The sequence below is a fragment of the Microchirus variegatus genome (genome assembly GCF_963457635.1).
Source record: "Microchirus variegatus genome assembly, chromosome: 7".
Classification (NCBI taxonomy): domain Eukaryota; kingdom Metazoa; phylum Chordata; class Actinopteri; order Pleuronectiformes; family Soleidae; genus Microchirus; species Microchirus variegatus.
Genome location: NC_139808.1, coordinates 21,273,567 through 21,298,955, shown reverse-complemented (window position 1 = coordinate 21,298,955; position 25,389 = coordinate 21,273,567). Strand labels below are relative to the sequence as shown.

The 25,389-nt window shown below is 39.7% G+C and overlaps 1 protein-coding gene across 1 annotated transcript; it reads left to right on the top strand.

Annotated features, from left to right (window-relative positions):
- Positions 1-5,962: 5,962 nt before the first annotated feature.
- On the top strand, positions 5,963-24,355 carry prkcda (protein kinase C, delta a; the record flags this gene model as incomplete). The annotated part of the gene is made up of 18 exons (XM_083893088.1): positions 5,963-6,051; positions 9,609-9,741; positions 10,298-10,497; positions 10,583-10,649; positions 11,407-11,563; positions 11,940-11,971; positions 12,152-12,237; positions 12,731-12,860; positions 12,955-13,055; positions 15,001-15,097; positions 15,236-15,366; positions 19,116-19,289; positions 19,383-19,474; positions 21,535-21,597; positions 23,167-23,305; positions 23,420-23,608; positions 23,960-24,088; positions 24,197-24,355. The coding sequence occupies exons 2-18, from the start codon at positions 9,633-9,635 to the stop codon at positions 24,353-24,355; spliced, it is 2,055 nt and encodes a 684-aa protein (XP_083749214.1). The 5' UTR covers positions 5,963-6,051; positions 9,609-9,632.
- Positions 24,356-25,389: the final 1,034 nt, after the last annotated feature.

Genomic DNA, 25,389 nt, shown 5'->3' with positions numbered 1-25,389 from the left:
AATAATCTGCTCAATGACATTCACCTTCATTTTCGGGACGTGGACACACAAATTCAACCTCACACAGAAATGCCTGAATCAGAAATGGCCTGGTTTTCAGTTTAAAGTATGTATTTGTTAAAGCACAGGCTGAATCAAAGAATTTTATAGAAGTGTCATGTACTGTATTGTTGTTCCTGCCAGTGAATAGTTATTATGCCTTTAATTTGCGCTGATATTAGGGATGGAGGGCAAAACTTACTTACTTCATTTACTATACCTACTCTTTTTTATTATTATTATTGGTAAATGTGGACGCGCATATATCATATATCTATCAACTGATTTAAATAAATATAAATATAAAGTCACATTTGTGTAAAAACTCCCACATTCAGCCAAGAATCACCAATTTTCCTCATGTGTCTTGAACTTTGTACTGTAGTTAATGATTTGTTGACTTTGTTTCTAACAGTATTATTTTATAATCAAGTAAAGGAGGTGGTTCATTATTGAAGCATGTGTGTCTGCGTCATCTCTTTATGAACTAAACATTAACATACAGCGGGCCGTCATTGACTTCCTGTCACTCGTGTGCTCTTGCTGATGGAGATCAGTACATCAAAAACAGAGACATCCATGTTGCCTTGCTGTTTGCACTGCATTTGCAGCATCTCCTGTCTGTGCTGGCGTGTTGCCCATGTGGGACCTGTTCTGTTCAAACGCCCCGGCTGACGAGTGTGTGTATGAGATCACACTCAGGATGGAGTGAAACAACGACCAACCAACGAGCTCTGTGGCCAGAGAAAGGCCAGAACTGCTCTGCTTCTCATCTCCCCCCCACACTCCCGAGGCTTGCTGACCCAGAATAATATCAGGCACAAAGTTTTCTTTCTGGGGCTCCTGAAAAGTTGCAGACACGTCGTCCTATATAGAGGACAGATCATTCATCACACTCTTCTCCATCTCTAGCCCCAGTTCTGTTTTCACCTTCTCTCTGTTATTTTAATTAAATACCCCAGTTGTCTTTCCTTAGCTGCTGCCACAGAAGGCACACTTATGCACAAACAACAGTATATACTGTATGTGTGTTGTCCCACATTTACTGCTCCTCCTCACTTTATCCTTTCACTGGGTTTTAACTTTGTTTTGCAGTTCACTGTAAAAGTTTGATGTGAAATCGTCTGTATTTTTAGCCTTACTTATTTTTATTGCGTTGTGTCTCGGTTTCACCACAGAGCGCAGAAAACTGTTGACTTATGGCTAACAGACCGAGCTCAAACTGGAAAGTCAAGTGACCTCATAAAAGACTGTGTGTGTGTATACTAAATAATTAAAATGACAAGTACTGCAATGTAATGACAGCTGGCTGTTGGACCGATAGTGGAGCTTTTTCATTTTCTTTTCTTTTTTTTACAGTGGGGCACCAACAGTGTCATAATCCAAGCCTACTTCCATTCTGCCACAGGCTGTAGCAAAGCAGAAAGCAAATAATCAATCATATACACATACATGTTTGCACTGCAGTTGTAGTGAGGACACTCATACTTAATGCATTGTCTAGCCCTTAACCTTAACCATCACAACTAAATGCCTAAGTCTAACCCTTACACTAACCTTAACCTAAGCCCAATCCCTCAAAAAGCCCTTTTAAGGGGTCACATGTGAGGTCCTCACTTCCTGTGGTGTTTTTGGTCCTCACAAAGTTACCCATACGAGAACACACTCACTTAATGAAGACACAGTTCCGTGACATGTCCTCAGAAGTCATTAACAGCTGATGCTACAAAGGTGAAGCTACTTATTATTTTACAAACTTAAAATGCTCTAAAATCAGACTTGTGAGAACGTACCTGTTGTAACAACAGACTCGCACAATAACATTTTCTGAGCATTTTCAGTTTGATGAAGAAAAGGAAATGCAATGATTGTGTTGATGTCATGAGCCTGGTGACAAACAAAGCCTCTGCAGGAATGTGTGGGCTGCAGATTCTCAGGAAAAGGCAAGGATTATGTTGTATTTCATTCTACGGTAGCTAAAAATTTACATGGAAATAGTTTGTCCGCCTTGACATTGGCTTGACACTTCTGGGTTTACACCTGGTCTTGCGTTTCTCAGTTCCCCTCTGAGTCAGGGAGGTAGAGGGAGATGGAGAGAAAAAAAATCGACGTGGAGAGGCTGGAAGAAAAGAGGGACGGACTCTCATGTCCCACTTTGCAAACTCTTTGCAGCCTACACTGCCAAGTCAATGTAACACCTATTCCTCCTCCCCTAAAGCTTTAAAAAGCCCATTCTCCCTCAACAGCACAAAAACAGAAAAACACACAGCCTGCAGCACAAGCTGCACCTCTGACTGAACTTTTATTATCCCTGTTGCCTTCTGCAATGTGCTTTCCATTCTTTCTGTGCATCTAAGTATAACTTGGTCACTACCTAGAAAAGGCAAATACTGTAAGTAAGTAATCGTTGTGTCTGAAGTGTCTTTTAATTAATTTGTGTGATAAACTTTCTTTATAGTTGCTTTTTTTTGGAAAGTATGAAATGATTAATTAGTGCTGTAAACATTTGAATGAAGTTTCTATGTTGACATATGTGGGACTAGTTAATGGCCAGCAAAGGATCCAAATAAGTAAAAGAAGCAGAACATACAGTATCATGGGATTGTTTGTAGAAATCCCACTGAACAGTTTAAAAAGGCGATAATTGGCCTGCAGTGTTTCCAGTTTTAGTTTTCACTTGAAGATTACACTGTTTCTTTGTCTGCCTGTTTCATAGAGTTTACACTGATTTATATTTAGTTTGAATATGTTTTAGTTGTGAAAAAGAGAGAAAAACAATGTAAAAGTTCTCAACTCTCTCCTTCCCATCCTTGTTGGTGTGCAACCCACTAATCTATGATTTTGTTGACATTATTGGAATCAAATTCAACAAAACTGTCAGCATTTCTTTTTAGATTCATTCATTTACATTATTCTTATGGGCCCAGAGTACGTCTTTTAAATAAAAGAAAGCAGAAATACAAGAAAGCTACACTCAGTGGTCATTCCCCTGGGTATTTCTGTACGTGTTCACAATCGAGTGTCCTGTGTTGATCTGATAATGCTGAGGTGAAGCGCAGGATACATGGTGTCCATGCTGAATAATGAGAGAAGACAACAACTGCATGATCATAGTGTGTTTATGAGCTGAGAGACAATGTCTAACTTGCTCCAGCTCGTGATAAGCAGCTTCTTCACATGGACCATGTGTCACATAAGATTGTAATTCCACCATCATATAGTTGAGTATGGCCTTTTATCATTTATATTTTACTGTATACACCCGGACACTCACTGGCCACTTTATTGGGTACACATGATCGTCTTTATACCTTGGTTGTAACAAGTGGTTATTTGAGTTATCATTGTCATATACAAACATCGACTCTGCATTCTGTGTGTGGCTCTTGGCCAGGCTCTCTTTAAGCTGTGCATGCTAAATTTACCCTCCGCCTGTATACATCCCACTGCCTAAACTTCCTGTGTCTGCCATGAGTCAACAATCTGCCTGTTACATAAATCCTCAGAGGAGAAAGGGAGAGCACGGACACACCTGTGCCTCGTCTGTGCCTCCTCCCTGGCAGCTTTCACTTTACTAACAAAAGCACATACAGTTGTATAAACATTTAAATGGAATCATGACTCACCCTGGAGGAATCTATCTTATCTGCTGCCTTCCCTATTTAGAGCTTCTACAATTCGGCCAATAATTTACTTCTGTCATCAGGATGGGAATAGCTCAGTTGGCATAAATGAGGCTTTACCCTTGCTCACTTGTGGGTGTGCGGGCGGGCGGGCGGGCGGACGGGTGGTGGATGAACACAAACATAAATGTGAGGTTGTGGATAATTCCAAAGTGCTTGTGCTCAGTTTAGAAAAGAACATATCTTCTTGGCTGCAGGAGACAAAGCTGCCACCTCTTCAGCAAAACCAAGCTCAAACCTCAAAAAAACGGCCCCCGCAGCCTGCCAGCCACGTGACCCCAGAAAGAAAAGAAAACCTCCCACCCCCCACACACACATATGAGACTATTTCACAGAAATCTAGGGCACTCTCTCGACAGCCATGCACATGCTTGTATATATGTGTACAAGCATTTGTCTTCTCAACTCGGGTGATCAACCCACTGTCACTGCACAGTATATGAGACAATAATAACTATATTATTATAATACTTTACAAAACAATGGTCAAAGTGCTTCACAGAATAATAATAGAGTTAGATCATAACATACAGAGTTTAAAGCAGTCAAAACAGCTCCATCACTTAACTGATGATCATGATTGTCCTCACCAAACTAATTACAACTCACTCTGTTATTGTTGTATAATGTAATGTTTCTAAAACACACAGAACTCACTTTACCTTACATTTTCATCAGAACCCCCGTCCTGTGGCACCTCACAATAAATCACTGAGACTGTATGTTAGCGAGCTGGACAATTCATAAGCTAGTCGTGTGAAATATTTACAATTTTCCTCATTCACGATTAACTTAATGATGGAAATTCTCCACGATCAACTTACTGTGAGTGTTTTTTTTAATTGTGATGTGTGGTAGACTCTTTAAAATCAATCAGCAGGACTGTATGTTGGCAAGCAAGACTCACATGAAATATTAAAGGTGCATTATGTAATACATCTAAAGCAACTGGCCATAAAATCCTCCTAATGTGTCACAGAGACTCAGGAATAATGTTCATATTAAAACGAAAACGAAACCTAAAAGTAGAATTCAAAAGTAGTAGTAGTAGTAGAAGTAACAATTTTTTTTTTAATGTAGTACCCGTTTTTGGCCACATTCTTACATATGGCACCTTTAAGAATTCCGCCCATTCACAATTATTCAAATGACGGAAATTCACCAATGTCTATTTTCCCCATGTCGGAACATAAACTCAGGATATTCCCTGGAGTTGTGGCGCAATCATGTCAATCATTAGTGTAAAGTGGTAATCTGGGCTAATCTGAGCAATAATCTGATACATTTTAAAGTCAGTCTTTTTCTCATCTTGATAAGGGTTAGGGTTTGATATCAATATTAAAATACCATTATGTCCTCAAACCGGGATTTAATTTAAGCCGATTTAAAGTGTTTTATTGTCGACATGAGAAGGGCGCTTTTCATACTGTGCCTAATAAAGGGGTCAAACTGACAAAGTTAACAGCAGTTTACTTTTACTTGGAGTTACATGCTTCATGCTTTATATATGAAACATTAAAGGCCTGCCTCTGTCACAGGCCTCCTCCTTCATTACAGTCATTACGGTAGTCAACATCAGTGTGAGACTGCAGTCCATTTTCACATATTTTCAAAGAACAAGTGAAGTGTGGAAACATGCAGTATAATCCATGATAAGATAAGACAGTCCTTTATTAGTCCTGCAGTGGGGACATTTACATTGTCTCAGCACACACAAAGACAGTAAAGATAGAGATAATACACAATAAACATGCATTTCCAAGAAAGAACAATATAGAAAGATGTTAGCAATACGATACAAAGTTAAAATAGAATGTACATTATAGACATTCTATTGTGACAGAATAGTCATGACAGGACTTTTATTCAAAATAGGGCAGATGGGACCCCCCCCACTCCCCCGCCCCTTTCACTTCTCTCCCTCCCAACAGCAGGTGGACTTCTCTCTCTCTCTCGCTCTCTCTCTCTCGCTCTCTCTCTCTATGTCTTGCTGTTGAACATCACATCCTGCCCTCTTAGCCTCTCTCTCTCTTGTCTTTTTTCCCTCCTTTTGCTTTGTCCTTTTCTCTCTATCTTTACACAAGGTGAACACCCCTCCCTCCCTCTATTTCTTCTCTCTCTCTCAGGTGAACGTCACAGTCTGTGTGTGTGTGTGTGTGTGGAAGGAGGGAGAGGGAGGGGAGAGAGAGAGAGAGAGAGAGAGCGCGAGAGAGAGAGCGCGCGCCTCACTTCCTCAATCGACGGAATCACTGAACGAAAAAAAAACCGTGTGGAAAAGAACGAGTGACTTTGCGCGAGTCTGCTGCGGTGAAAAAGAGCGAGCACTGAGGTGAGTGTCTGTCGTTTTCCTCTACACACGAGCTTTTTGAGTGTTTGTAACGTTCGCAAAAAAGTTATAGCTACTTCTTCTTCTTCTTCTTGTTCTTACTCTTCTTCGTCTTCATGCTCTTCTACTTCTTCTTTTACGACTTCTTCTTCCGTAACAGTCGGCGCTGAAGTTAGCTTAACATCAGTAACGTTAACAGTCAGTGTGCGCCTGTGTGTGTGTGTGTGTGTGTGTGTGTACAGTAGTGACTTAGTGACAGTGACAGCAGTGAGCACCGTCGACTCTTACCGAGCTCTGCTGGTTTACTGGAAATTATGAACTAGACTTTATAAAACTCCACTGGTTCCTCTTTTTTAGTATCGCGAGTATCATTTGAAAACCATGTGACGGAATCTGTGACACAAACTACGAAAAAAGCCCACATTCATCTGTCATGTAATGGCCTATAACCCACGGGGTGGTGCTCAGCTGTGGCCATGGTGTCGTTGTGGAATTCCAGTTAAGGTCACGGAATTTCACGGATCACAGAAAACGTTAGAACAAGGAGGAGGAGGAGGGATGAAGGCAAGTCTGAACAGCAGACAGATATGCCCCGATATACGATATATCTCGATATTAAGGTGAACGATAATGTCAAACAATGCAGTGAAGCAAATCACAAAGGCTGCAATTTAACCATTCTGTTTTGGATTGTGCTTTGTTCTGTGCCTTTAAAAACATATTTTAAAGGTCTCATCCTTGCATTAGGGAGTAATAATTCATATTTTTGTGGTATCATCTGCAGTTAAGCTCTATGATACCACAAATATTGAAGGACAGCGCAAAACACTGCATCTCAAAATCCCAATTGTGATAAATGATCAGTGTGTTGTCCTGCATTCATTCATTCATTCATTCATTCATTCATTCATGCTGAGGAAAGTCTGATTTCTAACTGTGGCCAAAGATGCCTTCTGTTCAGCAAACTGCTGCTCAACCACACCATTCACAGGTAAACCTCCTTCTTACTGAAAGAAAGAGAAATTACTGACTCGCCGCTACGATGAATGAATAAAATAGTTTGGAGAATAAAGTCCACCGTAAGGGTTTGTGTGTAGCTTTTCAGTGTCTATATTTAGAAATCAGGGCAACCCCAATTTGTGATGCAGAATCCATCTGATAACAAAACAGGTTAATAACAAATGATACACAAAACAGCTTAAATGTCCAGCGTGTAAACCCTTAAATGTATAGGGTATATTGACAGAAATTGAGTAAACTAGCCCTAAATATGTTTGTGTAAGTGTTTTGTTATTGATCATTAGAATAAGCATTTTTGTGTCTGATATGATACCAATATCACAACCTGGAATTTCTACTTAAACCACTCAGTCACCTTTCTACCTTTTTAAACATCTCTCCTCCATTATTCAGTTATTTCAAATTGCACTGTTTTATGCAATTTGTTTTTTGTTCATTCTTGTTAAGTGATTGCTTTTCTTTATTAAATCTGCTTTAATCAGTGGATCTGAAGACTTCTTTAGTCTTATTTTCTTGTTACTGAGTTTGTTAATGCACCATAATACCGTAAAACAGATCAGATTCTTCATTTGATACCTGTATTATGGATGCTTATCTTATATTTTGAGATGAAAACAGTGTTTAAAAAGGTGTTTGATGCACACAGAAGTCGAGATGAGATATTATAATAACATAATGACTTGATACTTTTTTACATAAAGATGAGGAGGGAAGTCAAGTGGAAGTCTGCAAGCATGCTGTTGCTAGTGAATTTAACAGATGGGACAAATCGAAAACCTGCTCATGAACAGTTTGCTAGGAAATCAATCACTACCCCACTCACAGTCACACAGTGTGTTTGCTATTGATGAACGCCCCAAAATCACAGCTCACTGCAGCAGTGCTTGTGCATTTAACCCCCTCCAATCTTTCATCTCACTTTGTTTTCCTTCTTGTGTTTCTGTCTGGCCTCAGCATGGATAGATCAGGGTTGTAAAAACCAGCTCTTCTGCAGAGCACTTGCATGCCTGTGTTTGGATCGGCAACATGTTGAGACTCGCTCTGCTTTTGCAGGACGGAAAAATACCTCCACTTATGCAGCTGCGGCTTTACAGTATCTGCAGAACTGAAAACACCAAAGTGACAGGGAGCCAACAAGCAGCAGAGGCACAATTATGAGGTTGACACATTTGACGCTATAGTTGTAGGTGTAGAACGAAGAAAGAGGATATAGAGTAACATGGGAGTGTCTGTAGTTCCTGCCAGCACAAGTTTATGGGAGTTACCTCTTTCATTGCATACAATATTGAAACGGTAGTTTGTTTTGTAGAAAGAGTTGTGACATGTAAGTATGCCCAGTATGTAGGACCATATTGATCACTCACCAATATGCCTCTATTGGCACTCCTCCTTCATTACAAAAAAGATGAAATAAAAAATATATGAGTATCTATCCTCCACATAGAAACAGGTGTGTAAAAATGTTTCATTTCCCTCCTCTTCATGGGTGTGACTAAGTTTAAATGTCTCTGTGAATGGACCCAACATGCAGTAGAGGCTTTTGAGATCACATTGTAACATGTCACTGTCACGTATGGGTTTTTCACACATTTGATATGACCCACATGAGTAAATCACACCTTGTTGTGGAGCTGGTGCACTGATTCTGTCTCTCTCACACACAGACATACAGAAGCTGTCTAAGATAAAACAAAAATCACAATCTGGTCCTTGCAAGCAGCCATGATGTAGATATGTATGTACATATGTATGTAAATACATTCTTATGTCAGGTGCGAACAATTTTATAAGAGTATCTATCTAAACTATCTGCATTGCACCGTTGAAATCTCTTTTAGTAGAAAGATGGGGAGGAGAAGGCAGATTCAGGTAGAGTCCAGCACCCCCGCTGTGCTGGGCTGTACACTCCGCCCCCCCTGCTCCGATCACTAGGTGGGAATAGAGGGGAGGAGATTATATTCTGCTAGTTGGACTAATTTGGGGTGTTCAGATGGTGACCAGTTAGTTCCTCTATGACACATCATCAGTTGTGTACCCTAACGTCATTGGGTATTTCGGCCATTTATCACAAGACTCTCTCAGCTGGGGAAGGCCCATCTGTGTGCTGTTATCTATTTTTGGATTTAGTTCATACATTATTTTTATTTAGCAGATATAAATGCACTGCAGTGCAGTGCAGACCCAACATGCAGTTTGGAGAGAGGGATCATAAGTGTTGTTCAGTGAATGTTTAAGTTGAGCAATTTTGTGTATCATTAGCCTGATGTTTTTCAGAATGAGAAAAAATAAAAATCAGCCAAACATTATTGCACTGGTTTAGATCGATAGATACGATAGTCTTCAGCCATAGAAAAAAAACCATGTTAATCTCTACATATCATGCATGTTAATTATGGTTCTGAACAGGCACAAGAGTGAAGGCAAAGTGGTCTTGGTTGAGCTGCAGCCAAGACAACAGTGACCACTTTATCTGTGTTTGTTACTAGCATATCAACGATAAATACCACCAAGGTAACAATGGCTTTGTCCATCTTTGACAGCAGGTGACCCTGGTACTTGTCACCATGGCTCCTTTCTTGAGGATCACCTTTAACTCGTATGAGTTGGGAGTCCTGCCCCCACTGGAGGATGCTCCCTTCTGTGCAATCAAGATGAAGGAGGCCTTGACAACTGGTAAACAAAAAAAATCCCTTTGTTCTTTCTTTATCAGAGTCTTTCTAATGATGAGATCAGACTACACATTATAACAGACAGACCTAGTGTGTCAGGAAACGTCAGCCCACAAAATTGAGGTGTAGACGATGTTGGCATGTTTGAGTTTTCTCCTGCCGTCTATGACGTATTCCTTCACCTCAGTTGATGTTGACCAATGAGTGCTCTACATATTCAAAAGTAACAAGCACTTTCAAACAAAATAGTTAAGTGGAAAGAGGATTGATTAAGTTACCTCAAGTTCTTCTCTTCTCCCACATCAACTCAACAAGTATCACTCACACTGCTTTTGCCATTGTTTGTTTACAATACTCTCTCAATGTCGACTAGACTCGCCCCATGGTCCACCTCCTGTCAGGTGTGATGCCATAGTAATAGACCAAATTGTGTAGTTTGACCTCAGCATTAAGCTTTCTCATCATTCTTATTTTATCTATTGTAATAATAACAATATTTAAAATGACTCCTGAATAAACACGTTTCTCCATCGTCCCTCTGTCCCTCTGCCTTCTCTAAGAACGAGGTAAGACTCTGGTTCAGAGGAAACCTACCATGTACCCAGCATGGAAGGCCAGTTTTGATGCGCACATCTATGAGGGCCGTGTGCTTGAGGTATTGCTGATGAAGACAGCAGAAGAGCCTCTGGCTGAAGTCTCTGTTGGTGTGTCTGTCCTCGCCGAGCGATGCAAGAAAGCCAACGGACGTGCGGAATTCTGGGTATGTTTCGAAATGTTTCTCTGTTTTTTTGCCAGAGCGATGTTTTAGGTTGGCCGAGAGTAACTTTGTGTTTAACTGTGTTCAGGTTGATCTCCATCCTTCTGGGAAAGTAATGATGGCAGTGCAGTATTTTCTGGAGGGAGCGGATACAGGTGAATTGAACAAAAATGAAAACACTTATTTTTCTTTACCTTTTTGTGGATTTTTTCATGCTTATCTGTATGACTTTCTGGAGCTGTTTTTTTGCACTCCTTTAATACTTTATACATACACAGTATATAATTTCTTCCTCTAGGGGGTCTCTTAATCAAAACAGTAAAAAAAGGATGTATTCTTGGGAAGTCTTCTTTTCTTGTTTGGTTACCCGTGTGTGTTTTTGCTATACAAATCTGTATATATAAAGATAAATACACATTTGTAAAGATTTAATAACGTCTGAAAACACATTGTCTAATGTAAGTTAACTGCGCAACAATATTTGTAAGATTAGTCCTTTAATTTTTTTTATATTTTAATACATAATTTTACATAAATACACAATTTTTTCGCACTTCTATACCGATGCTGCCGATACAAAATAAGTATATTATATAAAATAATAATTCTGTCTTGTAACTTAAGAGTTAATCAAATACTGTATTGATCGAGCACAAACTGTACTGACCCAATCAGTTTGTCTGATTTATATTCTGAAGTTTTCATGCTTGTCATTCCTATCATTCTGGTTCAGTGATCCAACCAAGGTGTTTTTGGGAAAAAAAGACACTCCTTTTTGTTTATTTTCATCAACCCATGGATTATTGTTAAGGCTAATAATTTGTGACATACTGTAGACAAAATTAGCTTGTTTTTTTCAGTATTTGCAGTATTATTGGATGAATGATCTGTGTTTCTCTGTGTACCTCGAAGAGAGAAAGCAGGACACAAAAGAGGAAGAGGCACCTACTCTGAACCGCAGACGAGGGGCAATCAAGCAAGCCAAGATCCACTTCATAAAAAACCATGAGTTCATTGCCACGTTCTTCAGACAGCCCACTTTCTGCTCCGTCTGCAGAGAGTTTGTTTGGTAAGTGAGGCCTACATTTTAGCCTCATGTAAACAAAACTTAAAGCTGTAAGGCAGCTGAACTCACACTGATTTACTGTATTTGATGACCTTTTTGCTTTTTAAATTATTGATCAAAAATCGATGAGTTCAACTTTCCATTAAGTTGCAATATCTTTCTTGGACAAAGATAATGTTTGTCTCCCGAGAGGATCTTCAGTAATCTGCTTTCAAGCCCATCCTGGTCTCATCACAAAGGAAGTTTACTTAAAAAATTAAACCGTGATAAACAAATCAGGTCGGGTGTCCTCCAGCTATTCATTATTACCAGGATTAATCAGTAAACCGTTAACATGATCAAAGAATGATTCCTCTCTCTCTGCTTCTGTCTCCTACAGGGGGCTCAACAAACAAGGCTACAAATGCAGACGTAAGTGTACAATGCATTACAAAAATCCCAATTCTTTGAATAACACTTGAAGAAGCAGTTCAGAGCATGAATTGTGTGTGTAATACATTTTAGTTTTGTCACCATTTCCAGTTTGCCAGATATGATGTTCACATACAGAATCAGAGTATACTGATGTTTTTTTATTTTTTTTAAAATCAGAATGCAATGCAGCCATCCACAAGAAATGCATAGACAAGATTATTGGCAGATGCACCGGTACTGCTGCTAACAGTCGGGATACTATGGCAAGTAACACACATTTCTGTAGTACACCATGTACTGTGAGCCATCTCCAAATGTCACTCTTATGTGGGCAGTTCTCACTCCAGTTTGTGCTTTTGTGAAATGTCTTTCCCCGACAATGTAAACAATGGTGCTTATTTCATTGAATTAATGTGCTAATGGGTCAGAGTTTAAATAGATATCGTCTAGGGTCCACATCTCTTTTCACTGATCATCAGTATTGGTCAATAAAGACATCAAAGACTAAATGACCCAGATAACCACAACATGTGTTCATGAACAAACACCCACACAATGGGGGAGGCATTATAAAGACAGAGTGGGGAAAGACCTTGGAAAAAACCCATGTAACATTATATTTAGGAGTGTGGTCACAGTGGAGACCCAGACATGATCAGGTGCAGAAGGGCTGTACGGCGTCCCAGGCCATGTATGTGGATTCCTTCACCAGTCACACATGGAGCTGTTGACGATGAACCATTTTTGTTCACACAGTTCCAAAAGGAGCGCTTTAAAATTGACATGCCGCACCGCTTCAAGACCCACAACTACATGAGTCCCACCTTCTGCGACCACTGTGGAAGTCTGCTGTGGGGTATCGTCAAACAAGGCCTGAAGTGTGAAGGTACAGTGCATAAAGTGTTTGACCAAACGATTGCTCCGGTCAAAGTGTTCTATTTTACTTTAAAATCCTTTCCTTTCTTTTATTATGTTTGTAGATTGTACTATGAATGTTCATCACAAGTGTCAGGATAAAGTCGCCAACCTTTGTGGTATCAACCAGAAGCTGCTCGCTGAAGCACTGACACAAGTCAGCCAGGTGAGTTCATGGAGACATTAGAGTTAGTCCTTTTAGTGCATTTCGAGATCAGTTGTCTTTTTAAGTGTTTGAGTCAGTATAAAGTCATGGAATTGCCTTACTTGGAGTGAGCTCAGCAGCAAAAAGAGGCAAGAAGAATAATCAAAGGATTTAGGTGTGGGTCATACTTTCAAAATTCCATGAGCTGCTTGGTATTTCTGTATTACTGTGGTTTGGTTCATACTGAAATAGGGGTCTGTGTCAGTCTATCATTCTCCTCATATGTACTTAATTTCATTAAAGTAGGGGCTCTTTCTCACCAGGGGTTTGCATAGGTACTCACATAATCTCAAGCAAGTGTCCATGGTTTCATCTTGTTTGTTTTCTCTTTTGACTAAAACAAGCTCCAGGGAGCATCTACAGTTGTTGTGCACGGATTGCATAGTCTCAAACTGTAGGTGTGCTTGTGTTTGTCTGAAGAGGGTCCATTGGGACCACCACGGCAGTTGATGACGGACTTTTCATTTAGACACATGGATGTGGAGACTATGACCTGGGCCTTTTTGTAACAGGTTTGGTTGATGGATATAATACCAGAGATGATGGGGTTAGGGTGTGCAGAGGGGAGGGATGAGGGTTCAAGTCAGGTAGATGAGGAGCAGCTCCAAGCAGGTTACTACAGGGCAGCAGTAATATTATTATTACTATAAATAAAAGTACAGATACAAATACTCCTCTGTCTTACTATTGAAAAGGGAGTTGAAAATAAACACTAACCCATATGTTTGAATGCCTTTTCCCACATTTATTTACATTACACTTATGTATACAATATACTTGGATGTCTGGAGCAGTGTTTCCCAACCCTGGCCCTCAGGGCACACTGCCCTGATGATGAGCTGTTTAGCTGAATCAGGTGTGTTGAAGCAGGGCAACATCTAAAACATGCAGGGCAGTGTGCCCTGAGCACCAGGGTTGGGAAACACTGGTCTGGAGGACAGTGTGAAGTGAGTTTGTTCAAACAAGAGTGTGTTACTGAAGCAATATGTTAGCAAAAATATAAGACACAACAATTTAATTTACAGTGATTAATGTAATAAGACTTATTAAAACATTCTGACGGGGATACATTATATATTATGATCTGCTAAAAGACTGTATAAAAATGCAGAGAAGTATTACCATTATTTCCTGTTCGAGTGGTCAGATTAATCTGTTAAAGACAACATCATTTCACAAATCCCAGGTGTAAAATGTAAGAGGCTCTTGTTTTGAATTAAATTCTCGAACAAATCCAGGAAGGGAATTTTTTTTTTTTTTGAGACAGCCATGCAAATATCCAGATGTTAAAACAAGTGACACGTTATGGTGTCACCACTGAACCTCACTATATTTTCTATTATACCACCATCACGGCTGCTGAACCCTCAAGTCCATTTTAGTTTTATAGGAGGCTGTTTGTAACATTAATCCCAACACAGACAAGTCCAAACACAGACAGAGCATACAGGATATCTGGTGAAACCTTCCTCACGGTATCATGACTACACTCAGTCACTCATGTATTATTATCACTTGGATGATTAAGCTGATGATTAACAATAGACTGCCTCTGTAGTGTAACCATCAGACTGTCAGAGTGTCACATTTATCCACCCACACTGTGACACCTAACCGGACCTCAACAGTAACCCGAGCCTCCTGCCCTGGTGTGTTTAAGGACAGACCTGTTGTGGAACTCCCAGTTCTCTTCCCCTCTTTTACATGACATGTTTACAAACACATGTATATTGTTTGAGGGACAGATGGGTCATACAGTACATACAGACATACAAACAGTGCTAAAAGGGAGGATCCGACAGATTGTGCTTTAATTACTTGAACGTAAATCCAAATGGGTAACAATTTCTGGGAAACTGTGGCTGTTTCATGCTTCATTTTTGGTTTTCTTTCTTTATTCCCTCAGAAATCGTCCACCCGCCGTTCAGATCCAAATCTGCCTGGTCTGCCAGATATTGGAATCTACGACGAAGTTAACAAACTTGCTGGACTGGAAATCAATGGTCAGTGAGTAATGCTGTGTATGTGCACATGAGAAGCGTCAAGAACGCTCAGTTATGGTAACACAAGGGTTATCACAATGCTGAGTAAATGAGTATTTATGAAGTTACTTATACTTTTCATGTGCGTTTGACTGTTAGATGGATCTGCCTATGGCAGACTGTGGGAGGGATCCAGTCCACGGCCTCAGTCGCGTATTACCCATCTGACCCGCATCAACGTGGACAACTTCATCCTCCACAAGGTTTTGGGGAAAGGCAGCTTTGGCAAGGTACGATACAACCACCTCGGTGTGAATTTAAAGCGGACATAGATTGGAAGTTCCAATTAACGCTGTTTTTTAGTGTGTATCTGCGTCATTACCTTGTTTAAGAAGCCCTGAAGTTTCGAAACAAACAGCCACTGCTGAGAACGCTGTGTTTTATTGTAATCTCGGGCTCAGCGAGATCTCTGAAAAAACCCGGTCCGGTTACGTAAACAGCGGTTCTCCTGAACAGCAGATCGTCCTGCTCCGGGCACTAGTCCGGGCACATCCAGTTGCATACATTGAACCACAGAAGAAGAATAACGTCCGTTGTGGAGGTGTTTCACGAGCGACAGTGTCTTCTGACTAGGGTTGGGGATTTCACTTATTTTTAGATTCGATTGTCGAGGTCCACGTGTTGAATATTTTGTCGACTTTTTTTTTTTTCATTGCAGCAACAGCAGCAATGCAGGGGTGTAAACTATTCTACACTGTACTACTTCATTTTATGCTCAAAAACATGGCTGTAATGTCCATTATTAACCATCAGAACAGCGATAATAAAAATGAGGGGGAACGCGTGTGTCGCCACTCGCCAGACGACTCAGGTTTTTGAACCTGCGCTCGTTAGGTGTCCACCAGAGTGAAGTACAGTGATCCTGACTGGGTGAGATGCCGTCTTCATTTAGCGCTCGTGTTATGTCCCCCACCCCCGCCCTAAACTTAAGCGCAACCTTGTTCGCACTGCACACACACACACACGCTTGGACGCGCACAGACACTCGAGAGAACAAGCCGGTGACGCGCACATAAGAGAGAGCGCACAGAGCCTGGAAAGCAGGATCACCTTTTCGTGCACAGCTTCTTTAACCTCCATGGTCGTGAACTTTACGTGTTTGTGACACTTCGACTTTTTTTACTATACATTTTTTTGTCGAGGTGCGCACGTGTCGATTGTCAATCGATTTGTCGTCAAAAAAAGTCCCATCCCTACTTCTGACTCTGGGTCTGACTCCGGGTCAAAGTCATAAAGGGACTGCGGCGGGGAGTCGTGAAGAAGCTATTTTTAAACATTGTTAAAACAATGTTTTGATAATGAGGAGCAGTGCATCCATCGTTCCAGAGGGGGGAGCTGTGCTTCTGAGAGCGGGTGTACTTCCGGGTACTGGCCAATCACAAGACTCTGTCTTCTGGGTGAGAGAGTTGAGTCTCAAATCTTGCAGCTGGGAAACACCGTCAGAAAAGAGGATTTCTATCGGCTCGTTTACAGCAACTAGGAGGTTTTTGACCATAAAAAAAAGTAGACCTCCATAAATAACATATATGTGCAACAGGACCACTCTATGTGACCTTTAACTGTGTGACCAGACTGCCTTAAGTTCAAAGTTCAAACTTCATGGGTGTGAACTAAAAGCAAAAAATGATATCTGTGAATAAAATACACAATATACAACATTTGAAGGGGAATATTATGGATGGCATTTAATTTCAATCTAGGATAAGTTTTGGGATAAAGTGTGACATCCACTTTTGTATGTAGGAACTAGAAACTCCTGGTGATATCCACATAGCCTCCCACATACAGTAACTACACTGGAATGCAAAGGTGGAAACATGGAAAACACTATAGCCACCAAATAGAACTTATCAACTCAATTTGAAAGGAAATATACAGAAAATTCAAATGTGGCACGTGTTTAAAATTTTGGTTTAATGTGTCTCAATTGTTTTGAGAAACATTGTTTTTCACTTAAACACATTTTCACAGGGGTGAAAATATATGGACTTTATATCTAACAGATTCCATGTTAGATTATCTGATATGACAATAGTGAGGTTGAGATTGTTTGTTTGATGTGTGAAGTAAAAGTCTGTCATATTTTCAGTTTAGTCTTTTTGCTTTGCTTAGTTGATGTGGGTTGTCTATGTATTGAAAAATCACATTTTAACATAACAACAACAACAACACAGCTGTCATAACTATGACTGAAAGGTAGGTGTTGGATCAAACAGAGCTGCAGGCACTCACACAGACCCACCTTCCTGAACTCAAATTGACTGAACCCAGTAATTATACTCGATCCAAAATTCAGTGCCCCTTAACAGACCATTAAAGGAAAATATGTACAACAACGACCTTGAGCATTGAAAAAGGTTACTGCTATCCTAACTCAGAACATTGTAGACTATGGTTGCCAATGTTTCTGTGTTTGAAACAGAAAAATAGGAACTGCGCTTATACCTGGCATTACAATGTGTTCATGCACATATGCATATATAACTATGCCACCTTATGTTTTGTATGTGTTTATCATTGGTTAATTTTCACACATTAGCAACAGGCGAGAGATTGGCAATGAACACCGGTCTGCTTTAGAGCAGCGGAGACTTGTCATATGACAGACTGTTATCACACATGACATTAATATCCACCAACAACCTGTCCTCTGGTTAAGATGTTTTTTGGGAGTGGTATTGAGGCTTTGTAGATGTGTTAATGTCCTGCATTTCCAAGCCATAGCTGCAGTTTGCTTCGTTGGAGTCTGTTGGATGCCGTGAGCTGTGTTGTGGTGTGGGTACTGGGTAGTGATGGATGGGACAATGGAACACAACACAAAGCCAAATAATAAACAAGATCTTGTGGGCCACAAATGCTGGTGTTTTCAATGTATCCTTAACCTCTGATGACATATCAGTAGGGCTGTAACGATATGCGTATCGAAATCGCGGTTTTCGATAACTCGCAGTTATTTTTCCAGTCAGCCACATGATATGAGCTGTTAGTGCTACCAAACTTATTTTTATTTGGTGTCAAATTATCGCTTTAATTGTGATTAATTAATTACAGTCATCATTAACGGGTTATGTTTTCTAATCGCATTAATCTCTTCTTTACTGATGTCCCCGGTCCAGGGGGCAGCGTCAGACGCAGCGACAAAAGCGTCATAAAACCATGTCTAACTTTAACAAACACAGACATGCTGCATACCCACAGAAAGCTCAGAAACACAGCTAAAAGCTCATATAAATCATTCTTATGTTCACCAAACACAGTCAAAACACCGATGGATCAAACCCGCAGGAGCTGAAAAACCCGTTCCAGCGCACACATTGAAAAGCGGCACAGGAGTGTCAGCGTGATTATGTAAACAGCGGAGAATTCATAGATTTTAACGGTACCATTTTTATCACTCTACGAACAAAATTCACAGATCCAGCCCCAAAATAAGAGCAAAACAACAACTGACTGAAAGTTATTTCCACCGGAACAAAACTGCTTCTCATGAAGAACTACACTTCCCAGCATGCTTTGGGGACAAATCCCAGTCTGATTGATCATTTACTTTGTATTTTTCAACAGTATTGTTTTGTTACAGAAAAGAGAGAAATCCTTGGTTATTTATTTATTTATGTTCAAATCTGTTCACAGTGTTCCAAAATATGTGTTATTTAATGTTACATTAAGTTGTTATACAAGTAAATGTTGTTTAAATAAAATGTTTTTTAAATTAAAAAAAAAAAAATCGTGGAATGTATCAAATCGTGGGTCAAAAATCGTGATACGAATCAAATTGTGAGTTTGTGTATCGTTACAGCCCTACATATCAGGGGCGGTATTTTATGACTTCATACAATACATTTCTTACATACTGTATAGCCCCTTTTACAGAGATAGCCCGCCAATAGCAACCACACTGTGATGATTTATCAATGAAAAATGACCTTTCCTACAATGAAAGCAAGAACATCGCAACAACTTCCCTCTGCTTCCACAGGTTCTTCTAGCAGAGCTGAAAGGTCACGGCGAGTACTTTGCTGTGAAGGCACTGAAGAAAGACGTAGTGCTGATGGATGATGATGTGGAGTGCACTATGGTAGAGAAGAGAGTCTTGGCTTTAGCCTGGGATAACCCCTTTCTCACACACCTTTATTCCACCTTCCAGACCAAGGTAGTCCCCCTTTCTCGCATAGTCAAATTTTTCCGCATTCTACATAATTAGCTTGGGTTATATTATTAATACTGAAGTAAAACTTGTTTACAGGAGCATCTGTTCTTTGTGATGGAGTATTTGAATGGAGGAGACTTGATGTTTCACATTCAAGAGAAAGGGCGCTTTGAACTCTACAGAACCACGTAAGTTTTTCCTGTCCCACCAACATAAATAATATACAACACAAAACCTGATATTGTTACTGAACGCTCATTTGTGTAGCTGCACAGAGACTCACATACACAATCAATTAGCTGATGTAAAGCAGAGACTCGTAAAGCGCAGCCTATGTGTACTCTCTCCATTTGTCACTCACTTTCTCTCTCTCCCAATATGTTTTTTTTACATTATATATTGAACCCTGATGGACTAGGGCTGGAATGGCATCCATTAGCTGCTGCTCACTAACCAGATGACCTTGTAAGGAGTGAGCAGCTCTTAGTGTACACATTGTAAGCAGAAGTATTAGTTACTTCCACCCACCTCACCACTCATTCCTCCTCACCTCCAAAAATAATGCAGTAACTCTATAAACATGAAGTTTTATAAAGTCCAAATCTTTGTGGTAATTATGTAACATTTTTAAAAGTCTCATGTTTACAAACATGGAAATGCATCTGCGGACGAACCTTTTGAAATCATGCACAAATCATTATTGAAATCTGTGCTTTAAAGCAAATATGCAAAAGTCATGTTACACAAATCTTTCTTGCACAAGAACTGTAGTACTTTGATGGTATTTTACTTTGATGTGTGCATGTATTTTACTCAATCAGAGCAGAAATGCATTCCTGGGACTCGCTATGTGAAATTGACTTGGACTAAAAGCAATTATTCAAATGTCCGTTATGAGTGAGTGACCTGTTTTGTGTACTACTGTTTTGAGTGTAAACAAATGGTGGTTGTGCACCGATTTTGTGTGGTCTGCTTGTACACCTCCTGTAGTTAAACTCGTGTCTGCCTCCTCGATGTGTGAGATGACAGGAGTTATTCTCGACTTGGCAAACACAGACACCTGATCTTGTGTTGGCATCTACATAAATCCTCCTCACTCAGTGACTTGTATTTAGGCTGGATGGGTGGATAGATTACCCCACAGTGAGTGAGACAGAAACAGGGCTGCTTCATCGTCTCAGAGAGTTTGCACGTTTGTTTGCATATATTTAAATATTATAAATGAGTTTTTATGCTACTGCACAAGCTGTCACAGTGGAGTGGAAATAATCTCCTGGATTTAGTTATGTAATGTTTTTCCTTGGCCAGTGAGTGAACTGCAGATTCACTGTAGGTTTCTTTATTAGCTCAAAGTCTCAGCTCCTCTCGTAGCTCCTGCTACACCAGTGTTGTGAAGATTTCCATCATCTGTCTTCATCAGCAGGACTAAGTTACTTTTCCCTTCTTTAAGTCATAAATACATAGACTTGGATTTACATTGTTGTAGTGTTTATATGGTTGTTTTTGAGCTGGTTTTAGATGTGAATGTGTGCACTTTCTAACTCATTCTGTCAAAGTTCGGTAAGTAAAAGATATTGAGTAAAACGTTTTCTTAAGAGTAGGACACTTCTGTAGTAATTAGTGATATCTAATAGTGAAACTTTCTGCAGATTGCAACAGATTGAGGACTCATCTCTTTCCATTCACCTATGCAGGCAGAGCTGGTTCTTCCTTGTTGACATAATAAGCTTTTGGTGCTGCTGTAGAATCACGTCAGCTCAAGATGGGGGCCTCCTTAAAGCAAGCTCATCGCCCAAAGAACATAGAAGACTTGGTTTCAAGGCTACATAACCAAATAGTTTTTATTTTAAAGCGAATTATACAATAAACCACTCTGAATGTCCTCATGAGTGGGTAATACAGAGAACAACCTGCTACTGGGTTAGAGCAGAGGTTACTCGTATCTACCCTTTGGACTCGGTAGTTTCACTTGAGACAGATGCCAGGAGAAGCAGGTCGGAGGGATAGGCTAATCTTTCAGCTCTGAGCAGTTCTCAGGTTTCACACTATGAAAGTGTTATTCACCTGTCCCCTGCTACGTACAAATGTCCTCCTCAATAATTCAGCTCGACACTGAAATAAGTTTGCAGTAGCACCAATGTTTAGTGGCCAGCTCAGCAGTGAGCAGATTTGTAGGGTTCCTACAGAGATCAATAGTTGACATAAACCGTACTGATGTATACTGTCTCCTCTGTCTTTGTCTTTCCAGGTTCTACTCGGCTGAGATCATTTGTGGTCTTCAGTTTTTACATACCAAAGGGATCATCTACAGGTCAGAGCAAACTGCTTATTACATCTGAACAGACACATCATACAACACACATACACAACCATACTAATATCTTTGTATGTTTCCACATCAAAAACAATATTCTTTATTTCACAGCTGTCTATTTCACTTCCCCCCTTGATGTCAGTTTAGCTGCAAGTGTCGTGTGAAAATAAAGAGTTTCTAAACTTGCTTGGTTAGATAATCCCACGCATTCTGACACCTCTGAAAGTTTCATTATGACTGTGCGGTAGTGCTGCAGTGGTGAGAGGGCACTGTTAAGAAAACTGTCCCTGTGGCTTCAGTCCAGAAATCGATGAAACATGTATTCTGTGGAGCGAAGTGCGATTATATCTGTTTATTGTTGAAAAATAAACACTTACAGAATCGCATGAGAACATACTGAAGGTTTTCTAATACTTTTTATCAACACAGTGAGTGGACTAAATCTAGATCACACAATTCATTCTATGTGAGAGTAGACTGAATATCTTTGGATCTTTGACTGTTCAGACTAAACAAAGCATGACATTTGACAATATATCCTTACACTTGCTCAGGGAAATAATAAAGTCTCATTGTTTTCTGATTAGTCTAAAAAATAACTGGCTGATTAAGCCAGTAGTTTCCTTTTTTTTTTTTTCGAGGGATCCATATTCCTGTGATTGTGTAAATTAAAGAAACCGCACACTTACAAAACAAGAAGAAAAAACCCACGTACATTTAGAATTTTATTCTTTGCAGAACCAATAAAACAGTAGAGGCATGAAACGATTATACATTTCTGAATGAATGTATGAGGCACTGATATTTGTGAATTTTGTGATATTTACTTCTCTTGTGAAAATATAATTTCAATGTTTAATCTGAATAAAAAATCTAAATCTAAATGTTAAATGTTAAATGTTAAATGTAGATAGATAGATAGATAGATAGATAGATAGATAGATAGATAGATAGATAGATAGATAGATAGATAGATAGATAGATAGATAGATAGATAGATTAGACGATTATGGCAAAAATAATAATTACGATTATAATCACATTATCACATAACTAAAATTCTGGCAGGGTCGAATGAAAAAGCGGGACAGACGCTCAATTTGTGCGAGGCGGGTCAAATTGCTGTACAGTACAACGTAAAGCGGGACAGGTGTTCTTATCTACACACACCTTTATTCTAACAAGATTTGGAAAAATATGTAATTAAGTACAAGTACTTTTGTGACCCTTATTTTGTTTAACAAAAAAATAAAACAAAATGTTTAGTCACCTGTATTTTGATATATAAAAATTATCAGACCGTCAAAAGGGTGTTCCTTTGGAGCTCTGGCACCCCCTAGGGGGGGTTGTCCCCCTCTACATATTTGTGAACCTCCGGAGTAAGTGATTATAAATGTCAGTTGCAGTCCTCATCTCAGGCAAATCTCAGCTCGATACCACATTTTGATTTTCAAATCACAGGAACATGCCTCTTAAAAGATCTGTCATTATGCTCACAAATCTAAGACTGCATTAGGTGGCATTCTGAAGTGATAAACACTAAAGAGTACATTGTTTTGTTTCCAGAGATCTTAAGTTAGACAATGTGATGTTGGATCACGAGGGACACATAAAGATCGCAGACTTCGGGATGTGTAAGGAGAACGTGTTTGGAGAGAATCGCGCCACGACATTCTGCGGCACTCCTGACTACATCGCTCCAGAGGTGAAGTGTTTCACACTTGGAGACGCTCTCCTGCTCTGATATGTTCAAATCTCAAACAAATTATTGTTTATCATCTTGCATGTAATTGATATTTTTTTTATATAATTAATTCAGATCCTGCTGGGACAGAAGTACTCATTCTCAGTTGACTGGTGGTCGTTTGGAGTGTTGCTGTATGAGATGCTGGTTGGACAGTCACCTTTCCATGGAGATGATGAGGACGAGCTGTTTGAGTCTATCCGCATGGATACTCCTCACTATCCTCGCTGGATCAACAAAGAGGCCAAGGACCTGATGGAGAGGGTCTGCACCTCACTTCTTATACTAATACCTTTTGTCTTATGATGCCATTTCTCCTTATTGGAGTGTTTTATACAAGGGTGACTTCAAAAAATTCTTCAACATTGTCTCCTTTAACATCAATGCACTTGGTCCACTGATGGTCCAGCTTTGCAATCTCCTCTTGGGAGAAGGTCATGTGTGTCAACGTGTCATGGCTCTTGTTTTCAGTTTAGGCTGAGCAATTTTTGAAGTACCCTTGCATCTATATTTGATTATTTTATATCTATATTTCTATAGCACTATTCATTCAATCCCTGTTGACAGTTGCTGTGTTTTATGCTCTAATGTTGCATATCACTACGTTTCTTGCAGTTGTTTGAGAGAGACCCCACTCGTCGGCTAGGAATCGTGGGTAATATTCGTTTACAGCCCTTCTTCAAAGCCATTAACTGGCAGGCCTTGGAGAGGAGGGAGGTTGAACCCCCCTTCAAACCCAAAGTGGTATGTCTCACACACAAAAACAGTCCAGGCTTTGCTCAGATAATTATGGTTATGGTGTAATAATTGTATGGCTTATTTAGCTGACATATGTTTGTGGTTTAATTGCAGAAAGCACCGAATGATTGCAGCAACTTTGATCGGGAGTTCCTCAGTGAGAAGCCTCGTCTCTCTTACAGCGAAAAGAACTTCATAGACTCCATGGACCAGTCAGCTTTTGCTGGTTTTTCATTCATCAACCCAAAGATGGAGCACATTTTAGAAAAGTAACTGTTTTAATGACAATCAGACTCGGGTCACATCTCTACTGTTTATGGGATAGTTCACTTACTCTGTCACAGTGTGAAGTGAGCTGATCCACTTCCAGTTCTTGTGTGAGCTTATCTCAAGCACAAACTATTCTTTATCGGTACGTTTAGAAAAAAATAAGAGTAGAAATAAGTCCTTGTACTGTACATGATTTTATTGTATTTGTGTGCATGCTAATTATTTGTTTAGATTGTAAAGACCTGTATGAATAATAATTTTAGGGCTGGAGGCTGAAAAGCTTTTACTGTAGCCATTCTGCATCTCTTTTTGGTCAGTTCAGTCGGTTCAACTCAAGCGGTATTGAATATGTATCAAAAGGGAAAGAAACAGAAGAATAAATTGTACTGTACACTTCAAATGTAGATTGTGTTCATGAGGTGACAGCATGTAAAGAAAGCAAACTCCATGTGTTTGTTGCAGCTTAATTGTGAATGTTGTATGATTTCTTGCCTTTGACTGGATGAATGTCTTGCAGAAAAATAACTTGTGGTTTTAGGGTTGACTGAACAGTGCCATGTAAAGATCAAATGTAAACAGAGCTACAGCTGTTTACAAATGTCCGACAGGGTCAGGGATGGATTGGGTGCAGTCAGGGGTGCAAACATTTTAGTAACGGTACACGACTATAAACGATAAGCAGGAGGTCACTAAAATGCTGTGTAGATAATGTATATGTACAGTGTGTTGATATAACATGTTTATCGGTTCACTCAGGATGTACCTTTTGCTTTTTTTTAATTTTTACTCCATCTTTTACATCTGATTAAAAAACATCAACTCTCAGGTCAGATGTTATTTCTTTAAAACTCCTGCTGTTGTTTCTGTCCTCCAATCTTTTCCCACAGAAAATAACGTTTCTAAACACGAGGAGGGTTTATCATGCGGTCATATGGTTCATTGTTTGTCTTGTCTATGTATACATCCATGATGTATTTCTGTCTACATTTCCTGGATCTCTAGTACCGTAAAGGTTAGAACAGTTGCGCCTGTTGAAA